The 16550-nt window shown below is 46.3% G+C and overlaps 1 protein-coding gene across 8 annotated transcripts in view; it reads right to left on the bottom strand.

The window, feature by feature from the left end:
- Window positions 1–5144: 5144 nt before the first annotated feature.
- Window positions 5145–16550, bottom strand: part of MAST4 (microtubule associated serine/threonine kinase family member 4) — a gene marked incomplete at its 5' end in the record, with an annotated part of 581401 nt that continues 569995 nt past the window's right edge. For all 8 annotated transcript variants that reach the window (XM_081231058.1, XM_081231059.1, XM_081231061.1 and 5 more), the window contains 3 exons: window positions 5145–11579; window positions 11927–12108; window positions 14356–14492. In XM_081231058.1, coding sequence (XP_081087184.1) covers window positions 7693–11579; window positions 11927–12108; window positions 14356–14492 — 4206 coding nt within the window. In that variant the 3' untranslated portion in view covers window positions 5145–7692. The remainder of the gene's footprint in view (window positions 11580–11926; window positions 12109–14355; window positions 14493–16550) is intronic.

Raw genomic sequence — 16550 nt, 5'->3', positions numbered from 1 at the left:
TATGTAATTGTCCATCTTGCTTTCATTTATCAGGCCCCTTCCATGCGATGCCATGTGCTACTCCATAACTGAGCACTGATCTATCTAGGGCTTTGTGACAGCTCCTCTGTTTTAAGCAACAGTGAATTCACCCTACAAAGTCAGAAAGGGAGTTTTTGATGGCTGCTGTCAGTTTTATTGCTTTCTCCTGGTTACTAGGATAGACTCTGCAGACATGGTGTGTTCATTGGTTTTATGTATCCCATGTTGTGGCTGCTATGACAAGCTACTCCTATAAAAACATGTTATTATTGCATATTGTAGCTCAGTGAGCTGACCCTGCATTTCAAACTGTACTGAAGCAAATAGCGTTGAGGTCCATAAAAACTGACTTGGCCTCCATCACAGGGGACTCTCTGCGTGAGCTGCAACTCCCACCGTCTGGGAGCACGTTTTACATTTCCCCCGTGCCAGCAGCCATCACTGTTAACTGAACGCAACACAGACCCAAACACAGCCGTTATCTATGTATCTATGTAAAATTTCAGGGCAGGAGACTTTCATTTTATTTCTACCCATCTAATTCCCCAGTAAGTGCCGCTTACAATTTTGAAGTTTACAAAAGCATGAAATAAATGACTATAATGAAAAAAAAATGACTATAATGTTTTCATATATTAGTGTAGCAGGCAAGAGGGGTGGCTAACATTGCTTTCTATCTGCCCTGAATATTAAAGAGAAAATTAACTTGAATTACAGCAATAGAGGATGCAGTTAGTTCTACGCAAGTCACGACGGGGTGGTCCTGGGTGGTGAGTTCGAAGCAATTGCCCGATACATCAAGAGCTAGGATGCCTGGTGTGGCAGGAGTTAGTCTGAAGGCTGCAGAGGAATCAGCAGCCCAGTGTTTCTCCCAGAGCTCCCGGATACTGGTTTATCAGCAGAATCATCTGGGGAATTCTTTACCAAACAGATTCCTGTGCCCCACCTCTGGATACTGGGATTCTGTTAGACTAGGGTTGGCCTTGGGCTCCCAGCCAAATGATTTCATGTGAAGTCCTTCCCTTTTCTTAACTTTATCAAACAGTAACAGAAACCTGTGTTAGGCTCCATGAGTCAGATGAACTGAAAAACTACGCCGCATCCTGTAAGAGGAAATTTCCAAACAAAATGGGAAAAAAGTGTTAAGGAGCCTTCCAATCCATGGGTGAGACATCTGGGGAAGCAGCTCCTTAGTCTCTTCTGCCATCACTGCCAGGCCACAAGCCTCTGCCCCTCAACTACCCGGCTCTCCCACCTACCCCCACTCCATCCCAGCTGTTGACAACTTGAAATCATGTATGGAATACTGTAGGTCTTGAAAAAGGAAAGGACTAATCTATTATTCTTTAATTTGGTTTTTAAAAGCCATTATTGCTCATGAAAGATTAAACAGTGAACTGCACTGAACATTCACCTCTCGCCACCCCTCCCCCCATCTTTAGATAATATTCTCTAAACATTTGGCTGTTCGAGACATGGTCCTAGATCCTACAAAGGTAAGTAGAGGACAGCGGGTCACCTGAGCATTCATCTGTCTTCCCCTTCTCCATTTATGTCGGTTCATGGGCTTTCTAAACAGCTTGGGAGCCCTTTTTCTCTTTCTCCTGTCTTTGGAAACAACCTAAATATCCAAAAAGAGATAAATGATTAAAGACATTCTAGTTCTTGGGTGGGATAACCACATAAACATGCTGATACTACTAGGAATTAAAGAAAAACAAGTTAAAATGAGATAAAGTTTTATATCAGTCTGGCAAAAAGAGGAAGCTGGATAATAATGTAAGTGGGATGTAGGGTTATAGGAACTGCAATGCACTGCTTATGGGTGTAGACTGGTGCAGCTATTCTAGGACTGTGAGGCAAGAATTCATCAAATTAAATATGTGACCCACCAATCCCGAGCTGGGTGTGTATCACAAAATTTCACAATTCCACAACAATATGCAGTACAGCGTTATTTATGGAGGGGGAAGTTCAAAGCAATTTGAGAGCTCATCACTAGGAAGATGGGCAGGTAAAACGTATGAGACACACACCATGGGGTATCATACAGTAGCCAGAAGCAATGGATTAGATACAGCTACAGCAAGGTAGTTGAATCTTAAGCATATAGTGTTGGAGGAGGTCATGGAGAGGACATGATCGCCAGTTGAACCGAAAGCTGGACCCGGGCAACTGGAGTCTCCTCATCTCCTCCCCTGGCCTTGTAAAGCATGTGTGGTGTTCCCACAGTGGGAGCCATTTTCCAGGATGCAGCCTTGAGAGAGCCAGGTGTTGCTGAGACCATCTGCATGGTATACACAACTGAACCCTGGTAAGGTTTCTATATCAACGTTTAAGATCCCGGCAGGTGGGTGCGGAGATCTCCTCGTCTTGTGGCAGCCCAAGATAAGCCTCATATGTAAGTTCCCTCGCTTATTAAACCTGCCACCTACCACTCTGGAGTGACTGTCTCTTTCTTTGGTCTCTCCTTGTCCTCTATGTATGAGAGTCATTTTGTGAACCAACAGATAGAGCTTGATGGAAAAAAAAAAAAACCCAAATGACATATTAACATGATTTTTATCAATTAAAAATACATGTATACAGAACAATGATACCTATGTGTTTTAAGAACACAAAACCAAACCATTAACAAAGTTGCCTGTGGGGTAGGAGAGGAGGCTGGATAGGAGAGTAGGGATAAGTTTCATGAACCTTGGTGCCAAGGTTGATGAGCCAAGCACTGAAGAGTAGGATGACCTCAAACATCTGCATCTGAGCTTCTCTACTTGTGCACGTGCGCGTGAGAGAAAATAATGCAGCATGTCCTTAACATGAAATGCCATGTGGTCATTATAAATAATATTGCAGAAGTATATTTATAGACATTGAAATATATTTTTGATTTCATACTAAGCAAAAGAGGTTACCAAACATCATGCCCACTATTATTTTTTTTTTTTTGGTAACATAAAAATCCATATAGATTGAAGAATGAAAGTGGCTGGGGAATTGTAGTGATTCAAACATGTTTTTTTTGCTTTTCTGTATTTTTAATTTGCCTTCAATGGATCATGTATTGTGCAATAAAGAAAAAAAGCAGAATTTTTCTTTTTTTTTTTTTTTTGCGTTACGCGGGCCTCTCACTGTTGTGGCCTCTCCCCTTGCGGAGCGCAGGCTCCGGACGCACAGGCTCAGCGGCCATGGCTCACGGGCCTAGCCGCTCCGCGGCATGTGGGATCCTCCCGGACCGGGGCACGAACCCGTGTCCCCTGCATCTGCAGGCGGACTCTCAAGGACTGCGCCACCAGGGAAGCCCCAGAATTTTTCTTTTTAAAGATTTTTTTGTTTTCACAAAGGCACAAGAATAAAGAGGTAGTGAGAATTTACAGATAGTACTGAGAAAGGAGCAGCCTTTTCCTAAGGCTTTGTGGTTTCAAATGCAGATGCTCAAGCCCAAGCTTCCTGGGATGCTCTTTCCTTTTCCTTGAGGACAGAGGGGGCCATAGTTGTTCTAAGGATCTCCACTTGAAAGGGGCAATAGGCTGAGGAGCTAGGACTTGCATTACTGGGTAGCACTGAACTGGTGGGCGTGGGAGGCCTTCCACAGGAAATACCCTCTGTCTCTACAAAGGACTGCCTCCAGCCGAGGATCTCTACAAAGGACTGCCTCCAGCCGAGGAAAGTCACATCAGCCCAGTACTGTTTCACACAGCATATGTACGCCAAAGGGACAGAACTTTCAGGCAAAAGATTTTTATTTAGACAGGTTAGGGCTGGAGGATATGGAGACGCCAGCTGACATACGAAGGCTCAGTAGCTGCAACATGCTTGCTTTAGGCCTTGTAAATAGCTTCATCCTTCACCTCCAGGTTCTGACAGCCCTCTCCGGGCAGTACTTCAGTGAAACATCAGATGACTTTGTTAGAGTCTGTCAGCTTTACAATATTAAGAGACTTTCTGTAAAGCTGTGTGGAGCAATTCCTAGTAGCCATATGCAACAGATCTTCCTTTTCCCCACATCTGAAGAGACTCGATGTTCAGTCCGTCTCGGTAGAAGATTCTCTTTTATTGCCTGCATCCAAGTTTTGGGCTGGACAGTCCCACTGGCAGCCTGTGATAAGAGACGGTGACCTTGTCTTTTGGATTCCCAGGAATCCAGGCGATGCTGCTGCATGTTTTTTATGACGAATGGTGCTAATGCTTCCAGTACAGGGTCTGAGGTGTCTGAACTGCCACACACCTCAGGCCCTGAACCTGGGCCAAGTGACTGACGTTTAGTATACAGAAAGTAATAAAACCAAGGTTCAACAAAGCTGTGGTCATTTCCAGCTTTCCTAGATATATGAGACGCATACAATACTAACTGGGGTAGGAGGTAGGAAGAAAGAGGAATAACACAAAATGATGACTTTGCGGAAAGTGTTAAAAACATACTGGCAGGAAGGAAATTAAATTGAGTGAACTGCCCTATCACTGAATTCCTTAATGTCTGGCCTGTACTGAAGTAAGCAAATTTCCGCAGTTAACAGAGCTACACTTTTTCATGTAATATTTGTGTTGTGAATCAAAAATCTAGAAGGGAAATTGCCTACTGACTAATTAGTAATTAATTAGGACTAATAAAGGGGTCCTATTACAGAGAACGATTAGCTTGCTTGGCTTTGTAATTTTGCACCATATGATTTTTTTGCATGTAAGCTTAGAAAATGAGATGGCTTAGATCATTCACAGAGGGCCCTGGGTCTTGAATTCAATTGCATGATACCTGGTAATGTTTAGAAAGGTCAAGAGCTTTAGAACCAGAAAAATCCACGCTCTAATCTAAGCTCTCTTTACAGGGTATATGTTAAGTAAGTCACATAGCCTGTCTGGGCCTATTTGCTCATCAGTAAAATGGGGATGTCACCACCATCTGGTTTGAGGATTGTGTTGGGGCTCAAATAAGATGGCAGATAAAAAGCATCTTGCCCAGTACTAAGGGTGCACATATAGTAGGCAGACAATTAAAAAATTAGCAAACCATTCCCCTCACCAAAAGGAATCTGCAGACAACCATCCTTTCCATAAGAGAGAGTTACATTCAGTAATGTTTTAGAGATGCTATGTATGTGGGTATATGGGAAAAAACTTAATAGTCATTATCTTTTCATGCTAAATTTTTATTTCAATGTTATGCAACTGCATAAGTATAAATATTTGTTCAATATACAACAATTATGACATCCATAGGGAATTCCTTAGAGAAAATAAGACCGCAAACACTTTATTGCACAGATCCTAACAAACTTTAAGCTGGTAAATCTACAGCTGGGAATACTACCGAGGAGCACATCTTACAATCACAGGAGACCGACCAAATAGAACACAGGAGAATTTCTACCAGCTGAGAAGAGGTTTACAACAACAAACAGGTATTACATGAATGTAACCTTAGGTACTCTGTAGCCATCCAAAATGCAAAAACATATTTGGCAAAAATGATAATACACTATACAAAATATACATTAAAAAATATCATTTGTAAACAAGCAGCTAGTTGTGCTTTAAAGGAAAGTGGACAGTTAAAAAGCAAAGGCTGTAAACCATAAACTACCTCCCCGATAGGCCTGTCTAGATGTCTGGGTGCAGAAGGATCAGGTTATGACAACCACCAAGTGCACGTATGAATTATAAATGTTGAGACCATTCAAGATCTTTCAACATATTTGTTTCTTCTACAATTCACAACATAGTGATGGGGAATGGCTAAAACCTCATGGGAAAATAATTCAGAGCAAGGAGGAGACTTTTTTCTTTTTTTTTTTTTGCCATTGTCAACTCATTTTACAATGAAGGACAACCAAGCAGTTTAAGTTACGCCTTTGTTTTTGGAGCGGAGTTTACAGCCTCACTGAATGATTTATAATCCACAGGGCTGTAAGATGAAGCTGTGCTTAGGTGAACAATTTTATAGCCTGAAGATACTAAGACATCCCCGAGGGGGGTTGGGTGCTGGATTAGTATTTCTTCTTGGTAATTTTTTTTTTTTCTCTTACAAAACAAAAAATCCTGCTACGGATCCCAAGCATCTTATAAATACTTATCTGTGTGTATTTTCTCTTAGTGCCTTAGTACTTATGTCAGCAAGTGCTGTCTTACAATAGAAAACAATCCACCAGGAAGGAAAACTGCAACAAAAAACAAACAAAAAGATCCCCGCAGCACTAAAATGATCGGACAAATTCTACATATTCCATGGTATACAAAATTTAAATAAGGCTTAGCAAAAGTAAAAAGGACAGTCACATTCAAGCACCAAATAGCTCCAACAAGTCTTTTTGTTACAAAAATGCTGCTCTTTATTAATACAGTATTTTTTTTTGCATACAAATAAAGAGATCATGTTATGAAATGTATGGAGCTACTTGATGCATCAGAAATGAATGTGAAACCCAGGAACTTGCTAAAAACAGCAAGCTTCATCTACAACATAAGGCCCCAGCTATGTATTAAAATGTATCTGATGTCCTGATTATTCCTTAAAATATATGCTATGATGCCAAAATCCACAACCCCACCCGGTCCCCCGACTTTTCCTCAAAAAAGCAAATTTAAAACCTCTTCCAATGCCTGATGCTTATTACTCAACCTAAGTACTAGCAGATTTGTGTGCGGCCAGCAACTTTCCTTTATGTTCAACAGCAGAGCTGGTGCAGAACTACTACTATAAAATGTGTGCTTCTTAGACTAGTGACTCATAGCATAAAGGCCTGAGTTTAAGAGCATGAAAAGGAAAAGCGAGAGAACAGAAAGGGAAAGCAAAGAACAGAAATAAGTCGACATGTGTTTATAGCCCCCGCTCTTCCTATGATGAGGAGCTGACATACACACCCACAGACAAGGACAACTGGCCTTTCAGACAGCTGGGCCCAGGATCAAAATGGCTATTAGGATGACCGTGAAATGAAAATGGCTAGCTCCATCTGTTGTGGCCATTTCTGATGGAGGAGGATTCCAAATGCAGCGATTCGAGTAGTTCTTTAGATCTGGAAGTATAGGTAGCCAGATACAGTACTATCAAAATCACTCGTTAAAAATACCCATGAAAGCTTACAATCTAGTGTATTTTGGGCTTTCTTTCACCTTCAACTCGACTTAGAATGTTTTAATGTAGAAAAATGTAGCCTTGAAATGTTCTTTTCAACCACAGACCAAAACACGTGGGTGGATGTGTACATACACGAATATGGGTGTATCTATACTTTTACATATACCCAGGTTTAACCCTTTTGCTTCATTACTGCATTATGATCAATGGTAGAGCAAAAATCTTATTAAAAAAAAAAGTTGTAGTAAATGACGCCATCAGCAGCAAAGTATCGACTCTATATCCCCCAAATCAAACACATTGCTAGGTATTTACAGAGAAAATCGTTTTCCTCAACAACCGTCAACCTCAACCAAAAAGATTTTTTGTTTTTTTATTTTTATTTTTTTGTACAAACACTATCTGGTAACAGTTTACCGGTTCCAATCGGGAAGGCATTTGGAAGAAGGTCCCTCCTTTTCCTGTTTCTTCTCTCCCCCTTCTTCGGTGAGGCTCCAGGCTCTGCCTGGGGGGGTTCCCACAGTGCTGGTTTCCAAGGTAGTCAAGATGCAGTTACACATGCAGGCTGGGTCCCCCAGTCCCGCCGGGGGCCTGCCCCATCACAAGGCCTTTTTGTGTGGGCTGCCGCGCAAACTCTCTTTCCCCCGCCTCTGTCGCACCCCGGAGTCCTTCTCAGAAGGAAGGGCGATGGGGCGCTCCGTGCTTGGAGCGGGGAACGGCTTGGTCACCTCTCTGCCCACACTCTGCTTCCTAGTCTGAGCTGGCTGGACGGGGGCCGGCTCTTTCCCTTTGGTTTCTGCCGCGGTGGCTGCTCCTGAGAGGGCCCTGTCCCGGTGGCTGGCGCTCTCCCCCACGCCTGGGTTGGGGTGATAGGACTCCAGAGTGATGGCTGAGCTGCGGAAGGACGGCAAGGAGTCGCTCTTTGTCATCTGGGTTCTGCCATCCCCCCCAGGCAGGGGCTTCCGATGGTCCCTGCTGCTGGAGGCTGGGGGCTCAGCCGTGGCCCTGCCGGCCTTGACAGAGAAGGTGTCGCTGCAGGTGGTAGAAGTCTCTGGAACTACTGATCTGGCCTCGGGAAAGCCAGAGGAGTAGCTCAGAGACTTCTCGGGGAGGGCAGCGCAGCGGAAAGAGCTCTGCGCCGTGGCCGAGGGCGACCGTTTCATGCCGCTGGGCTTGCCCGCCTCCGTCAGTGGCTTCTGGGAACTGGGCCCTTTCCCCTTGGCCTCCGGCCAGCCCTTCCCGGCGGCTGCTGCCAGCCTCTCCGTGCCCTTGGGCCCAGCCTCACCTTGTGCCGGGGAAAGGCTGGCCCCCGGCTTCCCGCTGTCCACAGGGGAGTAAAGTGCTTCGGTGCATTTCTTGCCTTCAGACTTCCCGGCGTCAGCGCTGGCAGCCAGCGGACTCAGGCTCCTGTCTGTCTGTTTGCACAGAGGGGGATAATCTTTCACAGTGGATGGTTTGGGGGCCTTTGGAGATAGGTTTTGCCTTTCCCCAACAGTGGGAAGTTTCTGGTCCACCGACTCACTGGCCCCTGGGGGTCCTTGCCGTGGTGGATGTGCGGGCTTCTCCAGTGCCTCTGAGGGAGGCCCACTGCTGGTGGGTCTCAGCTTGGTGTCTAGAGGACCCCATTCCATGTGTAGGGGGACTGAGGGCCCACTTGCTCCCTGGCCAGTCCCATCGCGGGCTGTGTTCTGGGGACCTAGGAGGGCAGGGAACGCCTCTGACACGCCCTTACCGCTGCCCTTCCCCTCTTTGCCGGGGGGCTGAGCACCAGGCTCTTGGCCCACTGCAGCCTCAACGCTCAGCTTCTGGGAGGAGGGGGGCCGGTCTGGGTGCATAGACTTTGGAGGGTCTGTGTCGGGGCCAGACCTGGGCTTGTGGCTGCTGCTTTCACAGAGCACAGCAGCGGGCTTGGGAGGGCCCTGGAGGCCCAGGCTTGAGCCTGTAGCGCAGGGCTTGCTCCCAGACAGAGAGCCAGCAGGGTAGCTTTGTTGAATGTAATGCTGCTGAGCGGCCAGGCCAGGGAGCTCTTTGGTGGTAGGTAGGGGCTGAGAGCTACTGGTGAGATGATGCTTCTGCAGGGGCTGTTCTTTCCTTTCTGGTTCCTTGGGACCATCTTTCTGCACAGATCGGAAACCGGAGAGCTTTGCACTCTTCTCACTCCCTGTCCCGGGTGGCTCCAGAGACCACCTGGCAGGAGCGGATGCCAGCTTAGATTCCGGGTCACTCCTTCCCTTGCCCAGCTCCCTCTCACAAGGAGCCGCTGCAGAGTGCAAAGAGGGGTCTTCTCTGGCCAGTGGCCTCACCTCATCTCGGCTGTCTTTGGGGTTTGCTTTCCCACAAGGCCCATATGCTTTCTCCAAGGCCTGGGTCTGGGTGGAGACATCTGGGCGGGTCCTCCCCACAGCGGGGAGGGTTTTGGAGTTGTCACTGGTTTTAGCAGCTTCTAGTGGATACAGCTCCTTGGAGGGGTCTCTGCGGATGTCGGCCCTCAAAGCCAACTGCTCACTTCTGGCTGTGGAAGGGCCCCTTTCGGACGACTCCCTCCCGCTCGGCTTCTCCCTCAAGGAGGCACCTTCAGGTGGGAGCGGGCTGCGCAATCTAGACGGGTCAGCACCTTGGAGGTTCTGCCCCAGGAGGGGAAGGAGCTTAACATCGGGGCTGTGGTCTTGGTGCTGGCTGGGGCTGCCCTCTCCCCGCTGGGGATGGCTTTCCACGATGGTCGCCGGGGTCCTGGCTGCGTGGGAAACCTTCCTGTCCAACTTCAGCTCTGGGTCAGGCAGGGGTGCTGCCGGTGAGCCCTGCAGACCCCGGCTGGGTGGTGGGAACCGAGGCTCGAGCAGGTAGGATTTGTTCACCTTGAAGGTGGCAGGGGAGGACTCCCTCTGACCTGCAGTTTCACACTTCCTCCCCACGCTGCCGGCGGGAGCCTGTGGCACAGGGGGCCCTACGTCACTGCCTGGGCTGGGGCTCTGGGCAGGCTCTGGTGAAGGCAGCTCCGTCTTGGAGGCCTGTGGTCCAGACAGAAGAGCAATGTCCAAAGTGCCCTCAATGGGCTTCAGGCATGACACAGACCGCCCTTCCAGCTTATACTCGGAGGGGCTTTTCCGGACAGGTGACTCCGGAGCAGCCAAGCCCGGCTTCTCCGCTCCGCTGTCCACCCGGCCAGAAAGGGCCTTGAGAGGGACAAAGGAGACGGTGCTGAGCTGAGCCACGTGGCTGCTGATGAATGGCGTGCGGCTCTCGGAGGCCGGCTGGGCCTCCTGCTGACCCCCGGCCGGTCGGCCCGCGTTCCCCGGCAGGCACTCCTGGGCACCAGGTGTCATCTTGGGCTTGAGCACAGGGCAGGGGCCATCATCTTTGTCTTCAAGGGACATCTTCTTTCGGAGGTAATCGATGTTGGCCAGCTTGCTGTCTAACTTCTCACACCGGGGACCCTCCTTGGCCTGCGGGGCCTTCTCCGTGTACTCACCCTTCCCGGAGATGGGCCTGTGGGTGGCATGACAGAGACCGTCTTGGAGGGTGCTGTGAGCCGAGGCTCGTTTGAGGTCACCGGGGCCCTGGCTGTGGTCCCCGGGAGCCGCCGCCCCCTCCGAGGTGACAGTCTCGCTGGCCCGCACACTGGCCTGGTTGTGGAGAGCATCTTTCAGCAGGCTGCCCGGGGCCTGGGCCTCCTGCGCGGCTGCTTTGTTTTCAAAATGATTTGACCTTTCCGAAGCCTTGGGATAGATTTTCTTCTCTCTTTCTTCTAGCCTAAAAGCAGAGAGGTTTTCCACATCATTGCCAAGTCCATGGGGTTTCTGGCGGGATTCCTGTTTCTCTGGGAGCCCGTCGGGTTTCTTCACCACCACCTTGGCCTTCAGCTTCTCTCGGTCCAGCTCATCCACAGACTCCTGTCGGCCCACTTTCCGGGACACAGGGCGTTTCAGGCAGCCTTGCTCCACGGGCCTGGCCCGGCTGAGGGCAGGCGCGTCGCACACGTTCTCCTCCAGGCTCTGCAAGGTCACCTCCCGCTGGGACTGCTCCCGTGGCACCTCCTCCTGGGTGACCTCCAGGCTGTGCTTGCGGGAACACAGGTGCTTCTTGTCACTGCTGTAGGAGGGAGAGAGCTTCTCCTCCGACTGCACGCGCTTGAGCAGCGGGGACCGCGGGGGCTCTGCGCTCTTGGGCCTCACGATGTGTCTGACGATGGTCGGGGGGGAGTGCATTTTGCTGGGAAAGGCTTGAGAGATCTTGGAGTTGCCAAGTGAATGTCCTAACAGAGGGGACGGTGACCGCTGAGGGGAGGTGGGCTGTGGAGTTGGAGAAGGCGTCCGGGCCAGTGGGGAGAGCGGGATGCTGCCTGCTGACTTACGTCTTCCTGACCGGTATCGCTGCCCACTGAGTTTGGGGGCCAGGCCGTGGAGAGTGCTGGGCCGGATGTGTCCTGATCCCGCTGGGGAGTTGGGGGCACTAGAGCTTGGGGAGCTGCTCTGGGAGGAGTTAGTACCTGTGGGTGGAAAACAGGATGCTGTGAGCAACGGCCACTTTCCCTTTTCTTTCCATGCTTCCAGACCTAGCTGTTTTAGATAAGGTCAGGTAAAGGTCAGCAAACTGTCTCAGTATCTAAGTCTAGTGAATAAATGCTTCTCAGATAAACCTCCCCACACCATGGGTTAACCCAGTACTTCCTGTCTTTTTTAATGGACCAAACAGCTGTATCTTCTGACCTTCCTATAAATCCTGTTCTCTGTCCATTACATCCTCAACCTTCTTTCCTTAAGCAGGAATAAGCCTCTCTTCCAGGATCTCAGATGGTGACCCCTCATCTCTTGAGAGGCAAGGAGACTCACTCACCGGATGGGAAGTCAGGGGTGGAGCGGTAACTGGGAGTAGGGGATCGGGGAGACAAGCTGTGAGTGGGGGACCCCGGGAGGCTCTCCCCTGATGACAGGGATCTGTTCAAGCAGGAGAAACTTCGGCTGGTGTGAAGTAAAGGAGAAGGCTGCTTGGCTAGTTTTTTGAAAAGGGATCTTCTCCTAGAGTGAAAACAGGAGAAAACAGATCAGATTCTACATTCAAAACCACTCCTCCTCCCCATAGCACCAGTGCATTCAGTACACGCCTCTGTGCCAGAGACGGTGATGGGATGGTGGCAGATCCTTTTAAAGAGAAGGATCCCACTTTTATATTCAAAACTTTTTTATGACTTAGAAAGGAAGAGGTTTTGATACTACACAATGGAAGCTCTCTTCTCTTAATTTCAAGCACTTTAAGAAGAGCTGTGAAAATAGGAAAAATATATAATAAATATACATTCATTTATTTATAGGTCAGGTTTTTGAGGACATGGTTTTTTGCCTGAAAGCTTCTGAGTACACAGCCCCAAACACACTGACATAAGTTAATTAATTAAGAGGTAATACAAAGTAAATCCCTGGAAGAAAAGTCATCATCTTGGATATAGAATTCTTTGATGGTGATACACTGGGGAGAGGCTTTATCTCTGAGGGGCTGTTTGCTGTGCTTATTCCATTGTGAGCTCTTGAATATTCCTAATGACTGTGCATGCTGGACATTTACATAGAAAAACCGAGCAAGGTGAAATGAAGCTTATCATATCAGCAGGGCAGGAGACACTATGCTGCAGCACAAGCAAATGTGTAGTTAGTGTCCAACGAGCACATCTGAAAGCTAAAAGCACAGCTTCAGGTGGCTTCGAAGTGCAGGTGGCTGTACAGAGTTCCTTCATCCCAGGTAGTTTACACTCTGCTACCCACTGAAGCAAGTGTGTTCTATATGACCTAAACCACAATTAAAATATAAAGCTCACATTAAAAAAAAAAGGAGAATCTCAAAATGTGTATATGTGTGTGTGTGTGTGTGTGTGTGTGTGTGTATAATTTTAATCACAGTAATACATGTACTTGGGTTAAAAAGTGAAATAGTTTGTAATGAAAAAGCGCAACTTCCTGCTCTGCCTTTTTCCCAATCCCCAGAGAAACCACTTTCTAGTCTTTTAGCTGTTTCTTCTCCTATTTGTCTGCATATTGCTATGAAATGTGCTTATGCTGTTTTTTTAGTTTTTCGATTTCAGAAATTATCTGTTGATTTCCTACCACAAAAAATGAGAATTAAGCTCGTATACAACCACTTCCACCTTCTAACTGAAAACACTTCCCTGTTTCTATTCCTCCTAGTAGAGCTAAATTTTTTTGGTTAGAAACAAAAGGCTGGTGTTTTCTTTATTTTACATGATAAATACTGTTAACAGCTTGGCCATAATTCATTTTCCTTCCTTGTATAACTCTATCTTTCCTGGAGTCAATAATCATTCCTTTTTCATTTGTTTATTTTTCTTTTCTATCATCAAAAACCCTCATAATGTTATCCAACACACCAAATCCAAGTGGGCAAAGTAGGGCTGCTGTGGCATCGTGCAGGGAGCACATCTAGACAACTGCCTGGCAAGAGATATCCTCACCAGAAACACACACACATACACACACACCTTGCCAGTGCCTGCACGAGGCACAAAATGATACTCACGGTGCCTCTCACAGTGCAAACGTGTAGCCAAGTTAGGCTTTCAGTCAGTAAAACAAAGCCTTTTTATTTCTAGCTTATTTGGATGCTTTAAAGATCTAGTTATCTTCAAATATCTGGCATTAAAAAATAGCAACTGGAGCTTCCCTGGTGGCGCAGTGGTTGAGAGTCTGCCTGCCGATGCAGGGGACACGGGTTCGTGCCCCGGTCCGGAGATATCCCACGTGCCGCAGAGCGGCTGGGCCTGTGAGCCATGGCCGCTGAGCCTGCGCGTCCGGAGCCTGTGCTCCGCAACGGGAGAGGCTGCAACAGTGAGAGGCCCGTGTACCGCAAAAAAAAAAAAAAAAAGCAACTGTTTGTTTTTAGATAATGTAAAGGACGTTATTAAATACAGATATAATGCTAAAAACTGCCTGAAGTTTCAGTTCCTCAAATCCAACTCAACTGAAATGAAGTCTAGAGGCTTAAGAAAAGGCAAAGGGCTTTTCATGGTTCTCACACATGAGAAGAAGCAATATAAATTCTTCTACAGTGTAACTATCTAAGTCTTTTCACTATGAAAAAGAATGCTGTTACGAAGGAATATAAACTCTAATGTATAAATACATGTGAACCACGGGGCAACATTTCTCACAGAGAAATGGATCCTTCTCATATGCAAGCATTTAAATTAAGCAAGGAGTAAATGTCCCTCAGTGTGGGAATACACCAAACCCATGAAGAGGATGGCTCTAACTCACCTTTCCAGAGTTTCCTTCTTCTTGGATTTCTTGCTCCGCCTTACCATCCGGCTCTTATAGCTGTTTCTCCTGGCTGGCCCCGTCTTGATTGATGTGTTCTCAAATGGGGTGGTCGTGATCGACACCTTATTTCCACTCTATAAAAAAATGACGTGGTATTAAAGCAAAATGCTGTGATGAAACAAGACCAGAACAGAGATAGGAGAGCCTAAGACAAAGAAAGATCCATAAGGACAGACATACAAAAGGCTTCCATGTGTCAATGACCCTCCAAGCAGTGAAGTCCTGACAAACTCGGTGGAAAAAAAATGTGAGGTTTCCTTAAGAGGGTGGGATCTGGAACTCCACAGAGCTGAGTTCAAATCTGTGCCTGTGACCTGAGCACTTGCTTTCCATCTAACAGAAGAGTCATACCTATCTCATAGGACTCCTCTGAAGATCAAGGAGATAGAGTCTGAAAAGCCTTTAGCACTGAGGGTGACACATGGAAAGGACTCTATAAATCACAGTTATCCTCATCCATATGTATTAAGTATAAAGATGCCCAGGGGCTCTCTAGAAATCATAAAAAAACATCATAAAGCAGCAAAACTGAATGAGACTTCTATTTTAAATTATTTTTAAAGGTTCCTTTTCTACCACCAGAAAACCTGTCAGCAGGCAGAGCTGGAAAGTTCATGCCAGCAGGTATGAAACAGCCTCTGTTTTGCCAGATCAGTCATGGTGAGGTCATTCCTGGTGGGTTTCTGTGCCCTTCCACTTGAACCTGGGACAGGGTCTGGCTGGGCAGGCCCTGGGGATGGATTTGAGAGCAGAGTCAGAGGGCAGGCTGAGGTGTGCCCTGGGCAAGTGGGCAGGACCCTCCCCCTTCACTCCCATATCAATGACCTCTTCTTGAATTTCTTAATAACCAGGAGGGAAACATGTCCTTTCGGAGTCACAGATGGCCCGGATTACCTTAAGAAGACAAGAAGCATACGGAGAAGGGCCTTTTAAAAGGCCTATGCCTGGAAGATGCCTAGCAGCTCAGCTCTAAGTGGTATTAAGAGATGGGGAGTTGAGTATGATGGGGGCTGGGGACTGGAAAAACAGAGATTGCTTTAATATCAACATCCACCTTCCCTCCCAACTTGGGAAGTAATACGTGCCATTATAAGAAGAAAAGGGTAAAGCATATATATATTAAAAAAATCACTGAGGAGCTTACCACCCAGCTAACATTGGTAACATTTCTGTATATTTCCTGCTGGTCTCTTATCAGGCATATAGAAAGTATGTATATATATAGACACACTTTATAAATAATTTAAATCTTAATTAATCTCATATTTAGTTTTCTGTTTTTTGTTCACTTCACATTTCCTAACTTTGAAAAACTTGCCCTTTGTCATTGAATATTCCTTAAGAACATGATTTTTACTGGCTATTTAAAAATATTCCATGAGATGGGTGACTCACAATTTAACTATTTCCCTACAGCTATTGTTTTCTATCTTGAAATTCTTGTAAGGGTTGAAATAAACACCTTTATCTCTAAATCGCTGTCTGAGCCTCTGACATTTCTCTTAGATTACCTAATTAGACCCAATACACATAGCAAAGGGTCTAGGTGGACTTTTTAGCGACTCTTGGTGCCTGGTGATACACTAATTTCCAGAAGGGTTATGTCACCTCATGCTTTTGCCAGCAGCGCACGAGCAGTAGCCATAGAACAGGCTTGTCAGAACTGAATATTAACATTAAACAGATTACTGATTTTACAGGAAAAAGTTATAACAAGTTTTAATCTTTGTTCTTTGGCTATTAACAAAGCTGGACTTTGACTCATTTATTTTCGATCATTTCTATTTCTTTAGAGAACGATTTGTTCATGTCTTACATCCAATTTTGTATCAGAGAGTCTTAGTATTATTGATTTTAGAGTTCTTTATATATTTAAGAACATATAATCCCATACTTAATGTCATAATTGTAAAATAGTATTTTAGGGAAATGAGATTTGAACTTGAACAAGAGAAAAAATTTGTCTTCATCCTGAAAGAATAAAGTACCTGTTTTATACGTAAATGCCAAAACTTTAAAAATAAACCTTAACCTGATAGTAGAGACTGACACTCAATTTATTCTTTAAACTGAAAATTCAGTTTTTAAGCATGAAAGGCCTACCATTGAAGGTTGTTTGGTGTGGGATTTTC

This window comes from Mesoplodon bidens (genome assembly GCF_964165515.1).
Source record: "Mesoplodon bidens genome assembly, chromosome: 4".
Classification (NCBI taxonomy): Eukaryota; Metazoa; Chordata; class Mammalia; order Artiodactyla; family Ziphiidae; genus Mesoplodon; species Mesoplodon bidens.
The sequence above is the reverse complement of the archived record's forward strand: the minus strand, read 5'-3'. Positions and strand labels throughout refer to the sequence as shown.